The 20769-nt window shown below is 40.5% G+C and overlaps 1 protein-coding gene across 1 annotated transcript in view; it reads left to right on the plus strand.

Moving 5' to 3' along the window:
- LOC144593624 (myosin-IIIb) overlaps nucleotides 1–20769 on the plus strand; it is a 109401-nt gene that overhangs the window by 74971 nt on the left and 13661 nt on the right. The window contains exons 18-26 of the mRNA XM_078399932.1: nucleotides 467–586; nucleotides 3095–3180; nucleotides 4064–4111; nucleotides 6962–7009; nucleotides 8829–8920; nucleotides 11989–12150; nucleotides 13522–13652; nucleotides 18261–18442; nucleotides 19626–19715. Coding sequence (XP_078256058.1) covers nucleotides 467–586; nucleotides 3095–3180; nucleotides 4064–4111; nucleotides 6962–7009; nucleotides 8829–8920; nucleotides 11989–12150; nucleotides 13522–13652; nucleotides 18261–18442; nucleotides 19626–19715 — 959 coding nt within the window. The remainder of the gene's footprint in view (nucleotides 1–466; nucleotides 587–3094; nucleotides 3181–4063; nucleotides 4112–6961; nucleotides 7010–8828; nucleotides 8921–11988; nucleotides 12151–13521; nucleotides 13653–18260; nucleotides 18443–19625; nucleotides 19716–20769) is intronic.

Consider the following 20769-nt stretch of genomic DNA (forward strand, 5'->3'; position numbering starts at 1 on the left):
GCGTGCTGAAACCACAAAGAGCACTTTCCTGATACTTAAGCAGCGTAATTGCAATTAGCAGTACAAGATTTTAAAATAGTATGAGAAAGAGTCAATGGTTTAGACATGACGGAATTAAAATTAATATAAATTTTGGGGGAAAACACAACACATTTGTGGACAGCTGAGCCAAATGTCTGTTGGTTTTTACCGCTGCATATTCAGCAGGTATGCGCCGACTGGTTTAATGTGAACAAATGTGCATAAAATTACAGAACCTTGTTCAACACAGACACCAGCTAGCAGCAATGTAGAAACTTGCATTGGTGCTAATGCACAAGTGTTCATTCCATTTTAAGTGTGAGCTAAGAACTAAAGTTGGTAATGCTGTGTGTGTCTTGTGTTGCGCAGCAGGACAGTATGTATAAACCCAATACTTTCCTGAAATGAAAAGTTATCATGAACACTGTCTAACTTTATTTTCCAGCATTCTTTAGGAGTGCTGATGGAGAAGATGTTTACTGCAAACCCACATTTCATTCGCTGTGTGAAACCAAATACTAATAAATTGCCTGATCAGCTCGACAGCAAAGTTTTCATGGATCAGGTGAGCTCTTCGGTCTTGCATCTGTTGTTTTAAATTTCAAATTATGATCAGGTGAGATTGTAACGCTGTTCATAATCAGAGTAACGTAAATCTAAACAGATTTACTCTCTCAAAATTAAAATGAAACCACAATTCTTTCTTGAAAATATTAATATGTAGATGTGTTATAAAACAAAATAAAACTATTTTTCAATCTTAAATGCACTAGGGGCACCATTCTATTCTGATATTTATTTGTTTCTTTGAAACGCCTGGTGATAGAATTCAAAAGTTAAAATGTTTTTAATTTCAATTGATCACCCAAAAATATTTATTTTCTTCTCAAAAATGGAAGGTGACATGGATATGAAAACTGGATTTGTTGTAGCCTCCTTAGTGCCACTATTAGTGCTACTGGTCATTTAGAACCCATATACCTCTCATACAACTGTATTCTCACTGTGGTCAGGAAAGACCACTGTTTGCAAGGATCAAGTCAGCCGATCAGACATCTTACAAAGCTCTAATCTTTGTTTTCAAATGACTGGTTCCCTGTTTCTTTAATCATCTTCAGCCTGACAACTCTTGAAGTTTCCATGTTTCAGGAGTTCTGCTCTCCTGCTTATCCTAACTTGTAAACACACCACCATCAATGGCTGTTCATTCAGATGCACGAATCTCTAAAACATTCTCCCGAAGTCTTTGGTTATCTTTTCTAGTATATGGTAAAGCATATGATATGTTTTGCTGTGTACAAAGGTGGCCATGGTATTTTGGCTCCCTAACAATCACTCATTTTAGACCGAGAAGATGAGGAAATTCTTCTCTAGGAGGGTTTAGAATTGTCCATCCCACAGAGATGTCGATGCAGAATCATTAAATATATGCAAAGCAGAGATTGACAAGCATTTAATCAAAAGGAGAGTCAAGGGTTATCCAAACTCGAGTGTTTAATTGTCATGGACTTGCAGCACCTTACAGACCGTAAACACAATACATACAGATAATCTAATTTTTTTTAAATTCAATGAATTAATAATCGTAATACTGGTTCAAAATCATCATTACCCATCCCACAACTGTGGTATTGTGAAGATGGCATTGGTACCTTGCTTCATAACGCAGTCATGGGTGTGTAAAGAGTAGAGCAGGAACTGAGATTACAGCCTTGAGCTGCCACTGTGCTGATAATGAAAATGGAAATGCTGTTGCCAATTCGTACTGATTCTACATTTGTGCTAATTCGATTCCTTACCATTGCAATGTCTCATTATTTATTTATTAACACAACTACCCGACCTCGTAACTGCGCACCCTAGAGGAAAAATTGCCCGCACTGGTTTTCAAAAAAGAAAATCTATTTGTGAGAGTGGACTTCATTCTGTCTCTGCCCGCTTGTACTTGTTCTGCAGTTTGATCACCTCTATAAACTTGCTATGTACAAACTCTACATTCTGTTCCTAACGTTTTTAAGCTCGAGTGCTTTAGATCAATTGAATTTCTGGTCAATGCAGACGAGACTTGACATGGTGGCATCAAGAGTAAGGCAAGGCAAGGCAAACTTATTTATATAGCACATTTCAGCAACAAGGCAATTCATATGCTTTACATAAAACATTAAAGAGCAGTTAAAAGCAAATTTTTAAAAAGAGAATAGAAAATAAAAACAAGCTAAATTAGAATAAGACGGGTATAAAATACAAAATTAAAAGTTACAGTGCAGTGTAAGAAATGAATAAATATTTGATTTAATAAAAGGCAGCGTCAAACAGAATAGTCTTCAGCCTCTATTTAATAGAACTGAGAGTTGCAGCACACCTGCAGTTTTCTGGTTGTTAGCCACATTCTTCTGAGGTGGTCTTTGCCTGGCACGTTTGTGGCATGAATGTTTCTTGCCACTTATCAGCCATTTCTTAATGTTATCTATCTTAATAAGGACAGCTTAGGTCTGTTTCATTTTAAGGCAGAGATGTGAATGGAATTGTGCATCTCCAAATCATACCCTGATCATTGATGAAGCGAAGATGCCTGGGGTTTGGACTTGCCCCTGAAGAATTCCTGCAGTGATATTGTGGGGCTGAGACAGGGTCAAGAATCTTAATATATCTCTGCTGTTTGTTCCCAGGTTAATGATTTAATATTATTTGCAAACCAATGAGGAGGGGGGGGGGGTAAATCATTATATATATTAGCTTTGGCTCATGGTGACCGCAAAATTAGGAAATCTAAATTTTAAGGAAACTCCTACTCCTTATCTGCAAGAGCAACATCACTATGTTGTTTACTGCCTAAAATCCCAGCCACACTTTTTTAGATGAAGATGTTAAAATGGTCAATCGGAGGCAATTCTCAAAAAATAGAAAGTGTGTTCACTGCTTTATTTTACAGAAGACTTGGGTGCTGCCATCGTTTACTAATGGATGGAAAAAAAGTCAATTATGAAGTTGAAGTAACCTTTGATTTTAATGTGATAATTTTATGTTCATTTGTTTTTTAATCTAATGTTGCACTGTTTCCAATTTATTTCAGCTGCGATACAATGGATTATTGGAAACTACTCGGATTCGTAGAGATGGATATTCTTGGCGACCATTTTTCGAGGAGTTTGTAAAAAAGTAGAGCAATTTGCATTCAGCGTGATAAATATTGTGATGTATTTTTAAAAGAGAACTAAACAATGTCAGATTCTCTAGGAGAAATAATTTTTAAAATAATTTTTTTAAAGGGTTTTACAGGCAAGAAAAATGTAGAAGAGGTTTACATTCATAGAATATTCGTAGATTTAATGGGAACCTGAGTGAGTGGCATCTTTTTTTACACAAAAGGGGGGGGGGGTGCATGGACCAAGCACCCAGATGACATAGTTGAGGCAGGTTCGAGCGCAACATTTAAGAAACATTTAGACAAGTACATGGATAGGGTATGTTCAGAGGGATATGGGCCAAAAGCAGGTAGGTGGGACTAGTGTAGATGGGACATTTTGCTCAACATAGGCAAGTTGGGCCAAAGGGGCCTGTTTGTACACTGTGTGACTCAATGACTCTATGATAAGAGTTGATAGTGGAGCAAAGGAGATCATGAGAGACTAGAATTGTTGGATTGAAGGACGAGAAATTTCCAATGTGGTTCAAGCTGTGGAAGTCTTTCTAAGTGAGAATATAATTTCAGTCAGATGAAGAGGAGTTAATAGAAGATTGCAGCAATAGGTATGACGAAGGCTAGTAAAGATGGAATTGGTAAAGAAATGTAAATTATAAGGAATCTGATTTACAATAATTTGGATGGCAGAAAAATTAGAAAGCACTGCAGCGAATTGAACTCGTAAAACTCCTCTTTGATCCCTGTCCGTAATTCCTCAAGGAAATGTTCTAGATAGAAATTGGCTTTACACTTAATTGCAATATTATAAGTTGAAAATTAAATATGTAAATCAGCATACAAAAGGGTACAAGGAAGTTTATAAATAGACTTGGCTCACTGGTTAATTTCTTTTCACAGATATGGAATACTGCTTATTACCCCCAATGTTCCACTTACTAAAGAAAGGTAAAACGTAAACCAATGCAAAATTACAATTAGAAGGATTAACTGAATGTGCCATTGCAGATACAATTCCTCTTTTAGTGCTATTGTTAACTTCAGTAAAACAGTTCTATGGTGTTCGTATGGTTCCTAAAATTGATTGTGGCTATGAGATCTGAGCCCTGTGGGGGATGGATGCATATTCTGCCAAAGTTCTTTCATGGTCAGGTCAGGTTGAAATAAGCCATGTTGCCCAGATTGTACTGTGGTCAAGGTGCTCAGGTGGATACTGCTGCTTATGTCCTCTCTTTTTGATCAAAGGTAGCATAACCGTAATTTTTTTGTTTTGAAGACAGACACAAAATGCTATCGGAATTCAGTGGGACAAGCAGCATCTCTGGAGAGAAGGATGGTTGATCTAAGACTGAGGAAGGGTCTCCACCCGAAACATCCTTCTCTCCAGGGATGCTGCCTGTCCTGCTGAGCTACAACAGCATTTTGTGTCTATCTTTGGTGTAAACCAGCATCTGCAGTTCCTACCTAAACAATTACTTTGTATTTCTGTAAAAATATAATTTTGTTGAAAATAGACAACATTTTAACTGCTTGAGCAAATTTTGGATCGGCTGTAGCTCGGATGTTAGAATTAGTACGATTGACTTGGGTCATTTTAAAACTTTATACCAGATCAGACCTGTTCCTTAAGAGTTATGAATCATGAAACAACAAAAATCTGACTTTTAATGTTTCATTAGAAAATAAATAGAACTTGATTTCGATTGTAATGGGTACAAAATGTTATCGGTATTAAGCAAGGCAAATTCAATGCTCACGTTTATATCAAGAAGACTGGAATAGAAAAATGGAGTTGTAATGTTGAGGCTCTATAAGGCACTGGTCAGGCCGCATTTGGAGTACTGTGAGCAAATTTGGGCTCCATATCCGAGGAAGAATATGCTGGCTCTGGAGAGGGTCCAGAGGAGGTTTACAAGAATGATTCCAGGAATGAGTGGGTTTGCATATGATGAGCGTTTGACAACACTGGGACCCTACTCGCTGGAGTTTAGAAGGTTGAGGGGGGACCTAATTGAAACTTACAGAATAATGAAAGGCATAGATAGAGTGGATGTGGAAAGGATGTTTCCACTGGTGGGAGAGTCTAGGACCAGAGGTCATAGCCTCAGAATTAAAGGGTGCTCTTTTAGAAAGAAGGTGAGGAGGAGCTTCTTTAGTCAGAGGGTAATTAACCTGTGAAACTCTTTGCCACAGAGGGCTGTGGAGGCTAAGTGAATATTTTTAAGGCAGAGATAGATAAATGCTTGATTGGAACGGTGTCAAGGGTTATGGGGAGAAGGCAGGAAAATGGAATTCGGTGGCAGAGATCAGTCATGATTGAATGGCGGAGCAGACTCGATGGGCTGAATGGCCTAATTCTACACCTATAACTTGTGAACTTCTTGTACTAACCAAAACAAAATGCAATAGATTAATGCAGGAATGGCCTAATTGTAGTGAACCAACAACTGTTGAAAGTTGGCAGATATGGTTTATTTTCTGCATTAAACATGCAGCCTGTTGCAGTTTTCCTGAGGTCAGGGTAGGGAGGCCAGCTGTTGAGCTTGTGTAAAGAAGACCAAGAATGAGACGAGTGTGTTACAGCTGTATGGGTGTGTTGGAACTGGGCTAGTCCTGGAGATCTGCAGCATCGGGGAGATAGATGTACAGTTGAGCCCAGCATAATGGTTGGGCTCAAGGAGGGGGTGAAATTGGGGATCTGACCCATCAGTAAAGACGTACAGGTATGTAGGTTAATTGGCTGGGTAAATGTAAAAATTGTCCCTAGTGGGTGTAGGATAGTGTTAGTGTGCGGGGATCATTGGGCGGCACGGACTTGGTGGGCCGAAAAGGCCTGTTTCCGGCTGTATATATATGATATGATATGATATGATATGAGTATAAGGGATGGGGAGGCAAGGTGGCGCAGTGGTAGAATTACTGTCTTACTGCGCCAGAGCCCTAGGTTCGATCCTGACTGCTACGTAATAGTACATCTTTATTAATAGAAGCAGATTGCAGGCTTTCAACTTTAACATCGGCAGTGCCTTTTCTCCATAAATGTTGCTCAACCCACAAGGTTCCTCCAGCAGTTTGTTGCAAAAAAGTACTGATCCTATGTGTCATCGTTGTTCAAGCAGGACAAATGGCAGAGAGCTAAAATTGTTCATTTACAAGATTCAGAAACACTCTGCTGCAGAAGCTCGTGTTTCTTCGACCACTGTTCGCATTTATTAACACATACACACAGATGTACAAAGATGAGCACGTGTATACACAGCTTAAAAACAGGCCTCAGTTGGATGTGCACGTTCTGGGCTGTGAGGCCTGTTCTTGTGCTTAAGGGGTTGGAGAGGCTAGATGCGGGAAGATTGTTCCCGATGTTGGGGAAGTCCAGAACCAGGGGTCACAGCTTAAGGATAAGGGGGAAGTTTTTTAGGACCGAGATGAGAAAACATTTCTTCACACAGAGAGTGGTGAGTCTGTGGAATTCTCTGCCACAGAAGGTAGTTGAGGCCAGTTCATTGGCTATATTTAAGAGGGAGTTAGATGTGGCCCTTGTGGCTAAAGGGATCAGGGGGTATGAAGAGAAGGCAGGTACAGGTTACTGAGCTGGATGATCAGCCATGATCATATTGAATGGCGGTGCAGGCTCGAAGGGCCGAATGGCCTACTCCTGCACCTATTTTCTATGTTTCTATGAGTGTTTCCACCAAATTTTGCTTTCAATTCTGCTTTTGTGTAATCTCAAGAGATCTATCCTTTAATATAACATGTCTATCGCTTCTGGTAAAATTGAGTTTTCTCTCTACCTCACAGTTGCCTGGCTATTCTTCAAACTACTGACTTGAACGAGTGGAAGACTGGGTAAGTTGCAGTCCAAAGGGAGCATTGCTGAGTGTATGGGAAGCACAGTCTAAATATTTGCACAATTTTCTTACATTCATACATTCATGAGCATGCAAGAATACTGAATGCTGTGTTTTTTTAAAGATTTCAGTTAAACTGGAAATATAATGTCTGATCTACAGAAATAAGTAACACTTATTGGTTAGCACTTAGAGTTAATCTATCTTGTTCATCAAATGTTCGACCCAAAGCACGAGCCTGTGTTTTATCATATGCTGCGTCACCAACAGTGGCCTTTCCTGTTCTACAGGTTTCCAGCATTCAGTATTTGTGGGTTATGTTTTATCTGTTTCCTGGGGATCTGCATAGTTTACATTTAGAATGACCTTTCTCATGCTTTTGGTGCCTCACGGATGCAATTATTTCAGTGCCTCTTTTCGATATTCTAACCCTCAATCTCCATTCTTTATCACCTCAAATATATTCTGCTGTCAGATTTGTGCTTTCTATTGCCCTTGGTCTCTCAACATTTGAGCTTGCGTTTCTTATCTGAACATTTAAATGTTTGGGGGTTTTTTTTGTTCGTTCTTTGCAATCGCAAATTCCGATGTATTGATACATATCGGGTTGGTTTTATTTTTAGATTTTTTAGATTTAGAGATACAGCGCGGAAACAGGCCCTTCGGCCCACCGAGTCCGCGCCGGCCAGCGATCCCCGCACAATTATAGGAAGGATGTCGACAAAATGGAGAGGGTACAGAGGAGATTTACTAGAATGTTGCCTGGGTTTCAGCACTTAGGCTACAGAGAGAGGTTGAACAGGTTGGGTCTTTATTCTTTGGAGCGTAGAAGGTTGAGGGGGGACTTGATAGAGGTTTTTAAAATTTTGAGAGGGACGGACAGAGTTGACGTGGGTAGGCTTTTCCCTTTGAGAGTGGGGAAGATTCCAACAAGGGGACATAGCTTCAGAATTGAGGGACAAAGGTTTAGGGGTAACATGAGGGGGAACTTCTTTACTCAGAGGGTGGTGGCTGTATGGAATGGGCTTCCGGTGGAAGTGGTGGAGGCTGGCTCGATTTTATTATTTAAGAGTAAATTGGATAGGTATATGGATAAGAGGGGATTAGAGGGTTATGGTCTGAGTGCAGGTAGATGAGACTAGGTCAGGGAGAATGGTCGGTGTGGACTGGTAGGGCCGGACAGGCCTGTTTCCATGCTGTAGTTGTTATATGTTATTAACACTATCCTACACACACTAGGGACAATTTTTACATTTACCCAGTCAATTAACCTACATACCTGTACGTCTTTGGAGTTATTAACTCTCTGAGGCAAGGAGGAAGTGGTTAGATGGAGCGGACTGGTGGAAAGGGGCAAAAAGTAGAGGCTGGGGAATGTGAAAATGCTGGAACTGCAGAAAGTGCCTCAGTTATTGGAAAACTTCCCACTTGTAGCTTGGTAGGGTGTCTACCTACAAGCTGAAAATCTGCAGAACAATGTCCATGCCTGTGCTAAGAGAGAGATATGGCGGAGGTGATGCTGGTTCCTATTTCACATTTCTGGCTTTTTTATATTTCCTACCCAGATTAACCCATCAACTGCTGGTGACAGAAATTCCATTCTCTATTTCTGCATATTGAATTGACAATGCAGTATTTATTAATATTAATGAAGTCTGTAGGTGTATAAACCAAGTTGATATCAAATATAAATGAAGTATTATATTTATTCTGGGGTTATGTGAACAAATCCTAAATTCAAGATCTGTCTTCTGATGTATCTGCACCCAATTAGTGCTCTATTGCTGATTTTGTTGAGCTTTTCTCCCCCCTTGCAGAAAATCACGTCTGTTCTTTAAACATTGGCATCAGGATCAATTAGCAACGTGCATCGATAAACTTGAAAAAGCAGCATTAATTATCCAGAAAAGTAAGCATAACCCCCCCCCCCCCCTGTTTGGATCTCAAAACTTGCTGTTCTTATTGGGGGAGAATTGATCTTTCTTGAAGTTTTTAATAATGTTTTATCTTGGTTATTAGACAATAGACAATAGGTGCAGGAGTAGGCCATTCAGCCCTTCGAGCCAGCACCGCCATTCAATGCGATCATGGCTGATCACTCTCAATCAGTACCCCGTTCCTGCCTTCTCCCCATACCCCCTCACTCCGCTATCCTTAAGCGCTCTATCCAGCTCTCTCTTGAAAGCATCCAACGAACTGGCCTCCACTGCCTTCTGAGGCAGAGAATTCCACACCTTCACCACCCTCTGACTGAAGAAGAACTGATAAATACTAAGCCTTAAATTATTATAACATGAGGAAATGTAGTCGAGTTGCCATGAAGGAAACCAATTTTTAATTTCACTATCAAATATCTTTCAAACTCTGTTCTGTCAATTGATGTTTTGCTATCTTAGACCATTCTCCAGGATTGCTGCCCCAGATAAAGCCTGAAAATAAAGTTTGATTTCTTTCTGTCTAGTTTTTTACCTGCAATATTGCACTTCAAATTCATTAATGGACCTTCAGGTGATTGGACATATCTGTCAAGCAAACATGAAGTATATATATATATATATATATATATATGTTTTTGTGATCTTGCGTTTTGATTTTCTACTTATTGCCAAGCAAAGTTCAAAGCTGTATTTCTCAGAGTGCCATTTGCCAATCTTTCACATAAGAAACAGCTCATCACAATTCTAGATAATGGCTTTTTTTGGGCTGACAAGTAACAGACGATGTATTTCATAAACCATAAGTAATTAGTGCTCTTTTTTTGTAGGCAAAAAAATCAATTAATTTAAGATCAATTAAAAATCAATTAATTTAAGATCAATTAAAAATTAAGTTGCATTTATCAATAGTTTGTCCCCATCAATTAGAGATAGAGTGATATAAGAAAATAACTGCAGATGCTGGTACAAATCGAAGGTATTCACAAAATGCTGGAGTAACTCAGCAGGTCAGGCAGCATCTCGGGAGATAAGGAATGGGTGACGTTTCGGGTCGGGTCTGAAGAAGGGTCTCGACCCGAAACGTCACCCATTCCTTCTCTCCCGAGATGCTGCCTGACCTGCTGAGTTACTCCAGCATTTTGTGAAGAGATAGAGTGATACAGTGTGGAAACAGGCCCTTCAGCCCAAATTGCGCACACCAGCTAGCATGTCGGTTCTTCCCCCTCTCCTGGTTTGTTTATGTGATCAATTTGAACAGATTTATTATCTGTTATAATAAATGAACAAATAAAAAGTATAAAATCAACATGTGTTCAATATGCAAAAGTATAGCTTTTATCCATTTAGAGGTGTTGTTACACAGTACAGGCATGTAATGTCACAAAAAAGTACTGGTAATAACCATCTTAAATAGGAAAGGCCCAACTTTTAAGCTGCAAGGGCATTGGCATCATTGAGTCCCCAACAGTGCCTTGGTTATTGTTGAACAGAAATTAGAGTAGACTAGCCAACTAATATCAAGGATGCAAGAGCAGAGCAGGATATGCAGGCTCTATAACAAGAGGTTCACTCTGGCCACTCACTTTGCTGCCACTAATGTGGTTGAAGATGTAGGTGTGTTAGAATGCTTGCTGTTCATCAGGATAGGAGTAGCTACAGGAACACACAAGATGTTTGGTATCTTCCAGCATACAGTAAATTTTCCGTTTGGCCTGTTTCACTGTGCCCAGAATCCACCATTTCCATGAATATTGTACATTATCTGCAGTATCCTGATATCAATTCAATAAGCTCTTTTCGATGGTAGCTTCCATCCATGCCAGCGCCAACAAGAAGAAAAAGACAAGGGATCCTTTGTGAGCAATGCCACCCACATACAATAACCTCTCGTCAAACTACCCCTCCCTAAACCCCTAGTTAATCATACACTATCCTGCTTTGCATGTAGGTTGCAATTTATTTGTTGTTAAATCAATATTTTCAAACGGTTATCAAAAGCCACAGTCAAAGTGTATCACCTCAATGACCACAACACTTCAGAAACTGACACATCGATTTCTTGAGAAAATTTGTCTCAGTGGGTGTTCTCATCAAGGTTTTCACATTGGCCTTTTGACTTCATCAATTTGTGAGATAACGCTGGCACTATGTCTCACTGGATACTCTGATTGGTAGTTCTTGTTCTTTGTTGAAATTATTTACTTAAAGGATAAACTAGGAACGACAAACAACCTCCCTGAAATATTTTCTAACTATCTTCAAAATTAATGTAAAAGATGGAGCCCTTCCACATTTTGCCCAAATTCAGGTTGGAAAGATAGAAAAAGACTTGAGTGGAATATAAATAACTGAATGGACATTTTGAAAACAATAGCCTGTTTCTGATGGAATATTCTGTGTAAGCTTCATGGTTTAATCATACAAGGGGAAATTGTCAAAGTCAAATCTTCTCTCTGCTCTGGGGAATGATTCTAGTTGATTTCTCTGTGAAACAGTCAAGCAAAAATGTCATCAAACCGGTAGAGATGATCTTGCATAATTGCGACGGCTTGTATACACTGGAATTTAGAAGGATGGGAGGAGATCTTATCGAAACGTATAAGATTATTAAGGGGTTGGACACGTTAGAGGCAGGAAACATGTTCCCAATGTTGGGGGAGTCCAGAACAAGGGGTTCAGTCAGAGAGTTGTGAATCTGTGGAATTCCCTGCCTCAGAAGGCAGTGGAGGCCAATTCTCTGAATGCATTCAAGAGAGAGCTAGCTAGATAGAGCTCTTAAGGATAGCGGAGTCAGGGGGTAAGGGGAGAAGGCAGGAAGGTGGTACTGATTGAGAATGATCAGCCATGATCACATTGAATGGCGGTGCTGGCTCGAAGGGCCGAATGGACTCCTCCTGAACCTATTGTCTATTGCTCTGCTCTTATTCTTCATAATAAGTTCATATTTTAAGTTTATTTTTATTTTTAAGTTAATAAATTCTTTGAGTTGGAGATGTATCTTCTTGGAATAGCCCAATCTATTTCAATGTTTATTCTTCAGGCTACAAAAGATTCCGGTGTCAAAGCAAGTACAAAGTTTTGTTGGCCGAGCTACAAAACCAACACCGGCTGGAATTAGAAAGACAAATGGAAGAAAGACGTCAAATTGAATTGGAGCAGGAAATAGAGAAAAAAAAGCAGGAAATGGAGTGGGAAAATGAAAGTAAGTTTTGAGTTGTCTTCATGTATGCCTATCAGTAATGCTGCAATATCCCAGTGTTGATGAAAAAAAATCCTTTAAAATTTAACAATTGAGAACGTTATTGAGTATACATTCAGGGTCGTGATGACATCAGAGGCTTAAGAGTATACAGGCAGAGGGGACGGGTAACTGCCATAGAGATCAGGAGGAGCAGGGATAGTGCTCACTAACTAAATTTCCACTTGTCATGGATGCCACTTTTAGTGAATGATCCTCTGGGAAATGCTGTCAGAACCGCAAGTATGCAGGTGCTCCTGTTTCTTCCCACATTCCAAAAACATATGGGCTGGTAAGGTAATTAGCCACTGCAAATTTACACTCGTGTGTGGATGACTGATAGAATCTTGAGAGAGAGTTCTTGGGAATGTGGGAAGTTCAGGAGGGTGCAGGAGGTTGACCAGAATGCTCCCTGGAGTAGAGGATATTAGCTGTAATGAGAAGATGGACAAATTTAAACTTTTATGTGGAGTGTCAGAGACTGATGAGAGGCCTATTAGAAGTATATAATGAGGGGCATGGAGAGGGTAGACAGTCAGAATCTTTTTCCCAGATGGAAATGGGTCAATGGATAATTATTGTCACATATGCAATTAAACATTACATAGTGAAATTCGTATTGTATATAATGTCGGCACCACACGTTTGGCGCCATTTCATCAAGTTCAAAGTCCTGGCCTGGCCAAGCCTACCCATGGTGTCCTCCGCACTGCTCAACCACTGTAGGCCGTGTCTGGTCCCAGCGCTCGGCCGCTTGGAGTGTCAAAGACTAGAGGTCACACTTTTAAAGTCAGAGGGAGAAAGTTTAAAGAAGATGCAGGGGATGGAGAAAATGGATCACAAGCAGGCAGCAGAGATTAGTTTAACAGCATCATGTTCAGCACAGACATTGTGACCCATAGAGCCTGTTCCTGTGCTGCACTGTCATATGTTCTATGAATAACTACCAATGCAGTTGTTAGTTCACCAAAAGGATGAACTAATGAAAGGTCCTGACCCGAAATGTCATCTGTCCATTTCCATCCACAGATGCTGACTGACCCACTAAGTTGGTTTTTTGCGCAACAGTTCATAGCAAGTGAACACAGCAGAATTTTCCCGGTGGTTCATTGGAAGAATATATTCAGCATTAAATATGATGATGAGAAAATTAGCTCACTAAATGATCAATAGATTAGCAAAATAGCGGTGCAGCAAATACCATTTATGCATGTGATAGCAGTTGAATTGAAAGACTGAAATGTGATCTTTGTAGAACAATATGTAAACATTGGAAATACGTAATCAGTTGCATGTAAAAATGTTAATCTGTTGAATAAAATTCCTACCATGCAGGACTGATGACACCACCTGTTCCACTTCCACGGAAAAAGAAGCCACTCCCACGTCCTCGTTCTGTAGCCGTAGATAAGTTTCACCAAGCTGTCAAGCCTCCTGTTCCCAGACCACGAAGTAAATTAATAGAGGTATGTATTTCCAAAAAAGGAAATTCTATCTTTATTTTCAAGCACTTTTTCACTTCCATAGTTATACGGTGTGTACTGGTTCAAGTTCTCAATTTATGACAAATAAACCTACAAATATTTTTATTGTATAAAGAACTGGTCAGATTTTAATAGCCGTGCAGAATACAAAGACAAGTCATGATGACTTTGTAAAGCACTGATTTGGTCCAACTGGTCAATTGCACCCAATCATAAATGCCAGGCTTTGGAGAGACTACAAATGGGGGGTTAGGATTAGATTTATTATCGTCACATGTACTGAAGTACAGTGAAAAGCTATGTTTTACATGCTATCCAATTGAATCAAAGAGTATAGAATATAGTTTTCAGCATTATAGTGTAACATTTTGAGACGAAGTCCACTATTGGCAATTGGGTAAATTGGACAATAGGACAGTATACTAGCTTATGGAAGGATTGTCCAGAAGCCTGATAAGAGGGGAAGAAGCTGTTAAGGGGACTAGAGGTAAAAGAGCCATTAGGAGGCAGTGATCACAACATGATAAGTTTTACTCTGCAAATGGAAAGGCAGAAGGGAAAATCGGAAGTGTCGGTATTACAGTATAGCAAAGGGGATTACAGAGGCATGAGGCGGGAGCTGGCCAAAATTGATTGGAAGGAGGCCCTAGCAGGGAAGACGGTAGAACAGCAATGGCAGGTATTCCTGGGAATAATGCAGAGGTTGCAGGATCAATTTATTCCAAAGAGGTGGAAAGACTCTAAGGGGAGTAAGAGACACCTGTGGCTGACGAGGGAAGTCAGGGACAGCATAAAAATTAAGGAGAGGAAGTATAACATAGCAAAGAAGAGTGGGAAGACAGAGGATTGGGACTCTTTTAAAGAGCAACAAAAGTTAACTAAAAAGGCAATACGAGGAGAAAAGATGAGGTACGAGGGTAAACTAGCCAATAATATAAAGGAGGATAGCAAAAGTTTTTTTAGGTACGTGAAGAGGAAAAAAATAGTCAAGGCAAATGTGGGTCCCTTGAAGACAGAAGCAGGGGAATTTATTATGGGGAACAAAGAAATGGCAGACGAGTTAAACCGTTACTTTGGATCTGTCTTCACTGAGGAAGATACACACAATCTCCCAAATGTTCTAGGGGCTGGAGAACCTAGGGTGATGGAGGAACTGAAGGAAATCCACATTAGGCAGGAAATGGTTTTGGGTAGACTGATGGGACTGAAGGCTGATAAATCCCCAGGGCCTGATGGTCTGCATCCCAGAGTACTTAAGGAGGTGGCTCTAGAAATAGTGGAAGCATTGGAGATCATTTTTCAATGTTCTATAGATTCAGGATCAGTTCCTGTGGATTGGAGAATAGCAAATGTTATCCCACTTTTTAAGAAAGGAGGGAGAGAGAAAACGGGTAATTATAGACCAGTTAGTCTGACATCAGTGGTGGGGAAAATGCTGGAGTCAATTATAAAAGACGAAATTGCTGAGCATTTGGATAGCAGTAACGGGATCGTTCCGAGTCAGCATGGATTTACGAAGGGGAAATCATGCTTGACAAATCTACTGGAATTTTTTGAGGATGTAACTAGGAAAATTGACAAGGGAGAGTCAGTGGATGTGGTGTACCTCGACTTTCAGAAAGCCTTCGACAAGGTCCCACATAGGAGATTAGTGGGCAAAATTAGGGCACATGGTATTGGGGGTAGGGTACTGACATGGATAGAAAATTGGTTAACAGACAGAAAGCAAAGAGTGGGGATAAATGGGTCCCTTTCGGAATGGCAGGCAGTGACCAGTGGGGTACCGCAAGGTTCGGTGCTGGGACCCCAGCTATTTACGATATACATTAATGACTTAGACGAAGGGATTAAAAGTACCATTAGCAAATTTGCAGATGATACTAAGTTGGGGGGTAGTGTGAATTGTGAGGAAGATGCAATAAGGCTGCAGGGTGACCTGGACAGGTTGTGTGAGTGGGCGGATACATGGCAGATGCAGTTTAATGTAGATAAGTGTGAGGTTATTCACTTTGGAAGTAAGAATAGAAAGGCAGATTATTATCTGAATGGTGTCAAGTTAGGAGGAGGGGGAGTTCAACGAGATCTGGGTGTCCTAGTGCATCAGTCAATGAAAGGAAGCATGCAGGTTCAGCAGGCAGTGAAGAAAGCCAATGGAATGTTGGCCTTCGTAACAAGAGGAGTTGAGTATAGGAGCAAAGAGGTCCTTCTACAGTTGTACCGGGCCCTGGTGAGACCGCACCTGGAGTACTGTGTGCAGTTTTGGTCTCCAAATTTGAGGAAGGATATTCTTGCTATGGAGGGCGTGCAGCGTAGGTTCACTAGATTAATTCCCGGAATGGCGGGACTGTCGTATGTTGAAAGGCTGGAGCGATTGGGCTTGTATACACTGGAATTTAGAAGGATGAGGGGGGATCTTATTGAAACATATAAGATAATTAGGGGATTGGACACATTAGAGGCAGATAACATGTTCCCAATGTTGGGGGAGTCCAGAACAAGGGGCCACAGTTTGAGAATAAGGGGTAGGCCATTTAGAACGGAGATGAGGAAGAACTTTTTCAGTCAGAGGGTGGTGAAGGTGTGGAATTCTCTGCCTCAGAAGGCAGTGGAGGCCAGTTCGTTGGATGCTTTCAAGAGAGAGCTGGATAGAGCTCTTAAGGATAGCGGAGTGAGGGGGTATGGGGAGAAGGCAGGAACGGGGTACTGATTGATAGTGATCAGCCATGATCGCATTGAATGGCGGTGCTGGCTCGAAGGGCTGAATGACCTACTCCTGCACCTATTGTCTATTGTCTATTGTCTATTGTTCCTGAGTCTAGTCGTGTGCTTTTTAATCTTCTGTATCTTCTGCTTGACAGAAGCGAGGAGACGAATGAATGACCAGGGCGGGAAAGCGCTTTGATTATCCTGTCCATTTTCCCAAGGTGGCATGAAGTGTAGATAGAGTCGATGGTGGGGAGTCTGGTCTGCATGATGGAGTGGACTTCATCTACAACTTTGTCATTTCTTGCGGTCTTGGGCAGACCTGCTCTCAAAAATGCATCTGTAGCAGTTTGTAAGAGACTTTAGACTCTAGAGATTTAGACTTTAGTGATGCAGTGTGGAGATAGGCCCTTTGGCCCACCGAGTCCGTGCCGACCAGTGATCACCCCGTACACTAGCACAATCCTACACGCTAGGGACAATTTACAATTTTACCAAAGCCAATTGACCGACAAACCTGTATGTCTTTGGAGTGTGGAAGGAAACCGTAGTACCCGTAGTCCATGCAGACAGCACCCGTAGACAGGATTGAACCGGGTCTCTGGCACTGTAAGGCAGCAACTCTACAGCTGCACCACTGTGCCACCAAGTCATTGGAGACTTGTTATATTTCCTCATTCTCCTGAGGAAGTAGAAACGTTGATGTGTTTTCTTGGCTATCACTTCAACGTGGTTGGTCCACGTCAGATTGTTGGTCATAATTGCACCAAAGAACGTGAAGCTCTCGACTATTTCCACTTCGACTCCTTTGATGCTGATTGGGTACATATTCCACTACGGTTCCTTTTAAATCATGAAGGATATAGATGGAGTAGATGAGGAGAAACTGAGGCCATTGGTGGAGAAGTTAGGAACTAAGAAACAGAATAAATTTATTTGGCAAAAGAACCAAAAGTGACTTGAAAAGTATTTCGCACCGTGAATGATTGAAGCCTAAATGTCCTGCCAGCGCTAGATGTAGAAGCCAATTCAATTGTAGCACTCAAGACAAGATTTAATGTGTATCTGGAAGAAAATAAATTGCAAGGCTCGGGGGACAGGGCAGAAGTGGGGGCTATTTGGACTTGACGGTCTGAATGGTCATCTTCCATACTGTTATTTTGTAACATCCTTGTAGAACACCATTGGTCACATTTTGACAATTATAGGCATGTCTAATGCCTGACACTGGCCCAATTTTCTACCCAAATCAATACTTTGCTTTCAGTTCCATTAGCAATTATTGCAGGGTTATGCTGTGACAAATCATCTTCAGAGGAAAAGCAAGGAGTTGTTTTGCTTCAAATGATCATAAATCAGTTTATTTTCAAATATATTTTTTCTTTAAAGTTTGTCTCAAAAAAATCACATTACATTAATCTAACTTCACCTAATCTTTTTAAATAATTTATAAAGTATACATTGATGACTAATGCACGTGAATCATCATTTCTACTATTTTTAAATTTTGCCATTTAATTTTCAATATTTCTGATCCCTGCCATTTAAGGAGGAGAATTTCTTTTCATTTGGTATCATTTCAGTAACTGCGGTCCCAGTGTTGATGAGGAATCTGTGGGGGAGGATGAAAATAGCAGCCCAGCCCAGCAAATTTATTTTATCACTTTTCTCTTCTCCCAATTTAATAGCTTGGGTAGAAAATCAAAAGAATCAAAAACTAAGGAGATTTAGAAACCAGAGGTCAATAATGATTAGTAGTGAGCTTAAATTTCAACTACATTTTAATGGGCATTTTTTTACATGCAAGTGCTAGTATCTTCCACTGTCACTTTAATAACCTCAGTAGGAGATTTAAGGTGTGTACTTTAAACAAAGCCTTTGTTTTAGGCAACTCCCTTCGATAATTCTCGGGATAACATGAACACCAACTGGCTTCAGGAGCAAGCGGAGAAGGAGCGGAGAATTAATATGAAAAGGGCTACAATTCGATGGTTCAAAGAAACTCAGGCTCGCAAAGTGGTCCAGAATGGTACTTTCCCCTGCTGGTTTCATGGGGTGATTAAGAGACGGTGAGTGTGGTTTACATTCAGTTTCGTGCGATCTATCCTTGACATTTAAAGAAATGAATTTTTGGTGTTTGTTTATTTTTGCTCACGTTAATTTTGTGAGAGCAAATTTTATTTCAGATCTCAAATTTTTGGGTAGTGATTTGTGAATTCTGCAATAGGGAATTACCGTAACCAGAACAATTGTACTGCGGGCGTCGCCTGTAGCATGGTTAATTTTTATTGATTGTGAATGTGGTAGCTAAATAACAAAATGTCATCAGATTTCCAATTCTGCTTAAAGACACCAATTATATGGCTTAACCTGTGGTCTTGGGCAGGCAACGTACCTTTTGTTGCGGTCCACTGCAGGGAGGTTTATCAGTGCACATGGCCAAAGGTCAATGGGAGTGAGGATTGGTCTAGGTCGAGGGAGAGGTAGATAAGGAAATAATTTGGACTGATTTGAGTCAGGTTCCTTGTGCCAACGATGCTGAAACAGCACTCCACTGCTGCAGTGAAGGCTGTTGATGTGTAACGGGCCTGTGGATGCTGTAGGTCAGGCTCCTGTTGTTGAAATCTGTGAAAGGGATTTGATATACATTCCACATCAGATGCCACAGTACATGTCCTGCCTCTATACATTATCAGTGAGGCACATGGTGTCCTGGAAGGTCGATCATATATTACATTGTGGTAAGTTCCCCATTTTCTACATGTTTCATTTTTCCTAAAAGTTGAAATGCGTCACACAAAAGCGCACTATGCAATAAGGTATCTCGGTAGATATAAATAATTAAGGTTATACATGAAAATAAATGCAAGGTGCATGTACCATTTTCCATTTCAGTAAGGCTAACAGAAAACCTGTTCAGATATACGATAGAATGTAAAGCTAAAAAAAGTTATAGTTTTGTTGGTAGGCCATATAAGAGCCATCCCAGATGTTGGCATTTGACTGTCTCGTAAGATCTCACCTTTGAAAGCTGGGCTGAAACTTTGCAAGAAATTAAGCATTGAGATGATGCGTCAAAGGGAAGGGCTGGCGTAGAGTGTGGAGAGCAGGAGAGTGCTGATATAATTAACCACCTTTTACTGACCCTTGGATCACAGCTTTAGTGAAGTCGAGCATGATCTTTATTGTAATGTTTCTTCTTTATTTGTGAATGTGCAGCACAATAACGCAGTTTTCTACCTTGAATTTCAGCGAAAGTGAAAATCTGTTGGAGAACCAACCGTTAGGTTGCTTCTTGATACGTGTCAGTGGAAGTAGGGAAGGGTACACATTGACTTTCAGGTAATCTCTTCTGAATTTTAAAGATGTTTTATCTGATCCTCCATACCATTTTAATTTCCAAAATCTTAGAGAAGGCTCTCAAAATTTCAAATGCCAATCAATGAGTAATTAATATTCATTGCATCACGCAGCATCTCTGGAGGAAAGGAATAGGTGATGTTTCGTGTGGAGACCCTTCATCAGACTGAGACTTCTCCAGAGATGCTGCCTGACCCGCTGAGTTACTCCAACATTTTGTATCTATCTTCAGTGTAAACCAGCATCTGCAGTTTCTTCTTACACAATCAGTTCAGTTTAGTTTATTCGCATGTGTGCTGAGGTACAGTGAAAAACTTTTGTTGCGCGCTAATCAGTTAGTGGAAAGACAATACATGATTACAATCGACCCATTCACAGTGTTCAGTTATGTGATAAGGGAATAACTTTTAGTGCAAGATAAAGCCAGTAAAATCCGATCAAAGATAGTCCGAGGATCACCAATGAAGACTGCTCTCGAGTTGTGGTAGGATAATTCGGTTGCTGTTATCAGGCAATAACCTAAACTGAACTGATTGTGTAAGAAGGAACTGCAGATGCTGGTTTACACCGGTTAGACACAAAATGCTGGAGTAACTCAGTGGGGTCAGGCAGCATCTCTGAACAAGTCTCAGTCTGATGAAGGGTCTCAACCCGAAACGTCACCCATTCTTTTTCTCCAGAGATGCTGCCTGACCAACTAAGTCACGCTGGCATTTGGTCTATCTTCATTGTATCATTGAAAGCTTTACTGTTTCGTTTTGTCTCCTATTGTAGTCTTGCCGAGTGTCCCACAGGGGTTGACTAGCCCATGGTTGAGGATTTGTCTTGTTCCCTTTACTTTAGCAGTTGGGTCAGAACACAGGATTCACCTGGCACCAGTCCCTTATATAAGGATTGAAAGATGGTCCAAGCCCTGCCTCCCTCTTTACCTAATTTTCCTTTATTAAATTTCATAACAAATCTTAAATTATTTCCATCCCTCCTTTTTGAATTGGCTTTAGTGAAGTTGGAGGCAGACACCTCTTCCACAAGAAAA

The sequence above is a fragment of the Rhinoraja longicauda genome, chromosome 1 (assembly GCF_053455715.1).
Source record: "Rhinoraja longicauda isolate Sanriku21f chromosome 1, sRhiLon1.1, whole genome shotgun sequence".
Classification (NCBI taxonomy): Eukaryota; Metazoa; Chordata; class Chondrichthyes; order Rajiformes; family Arhynchobatidae; genus Rhinoraja; species Rhinoraja longicauda.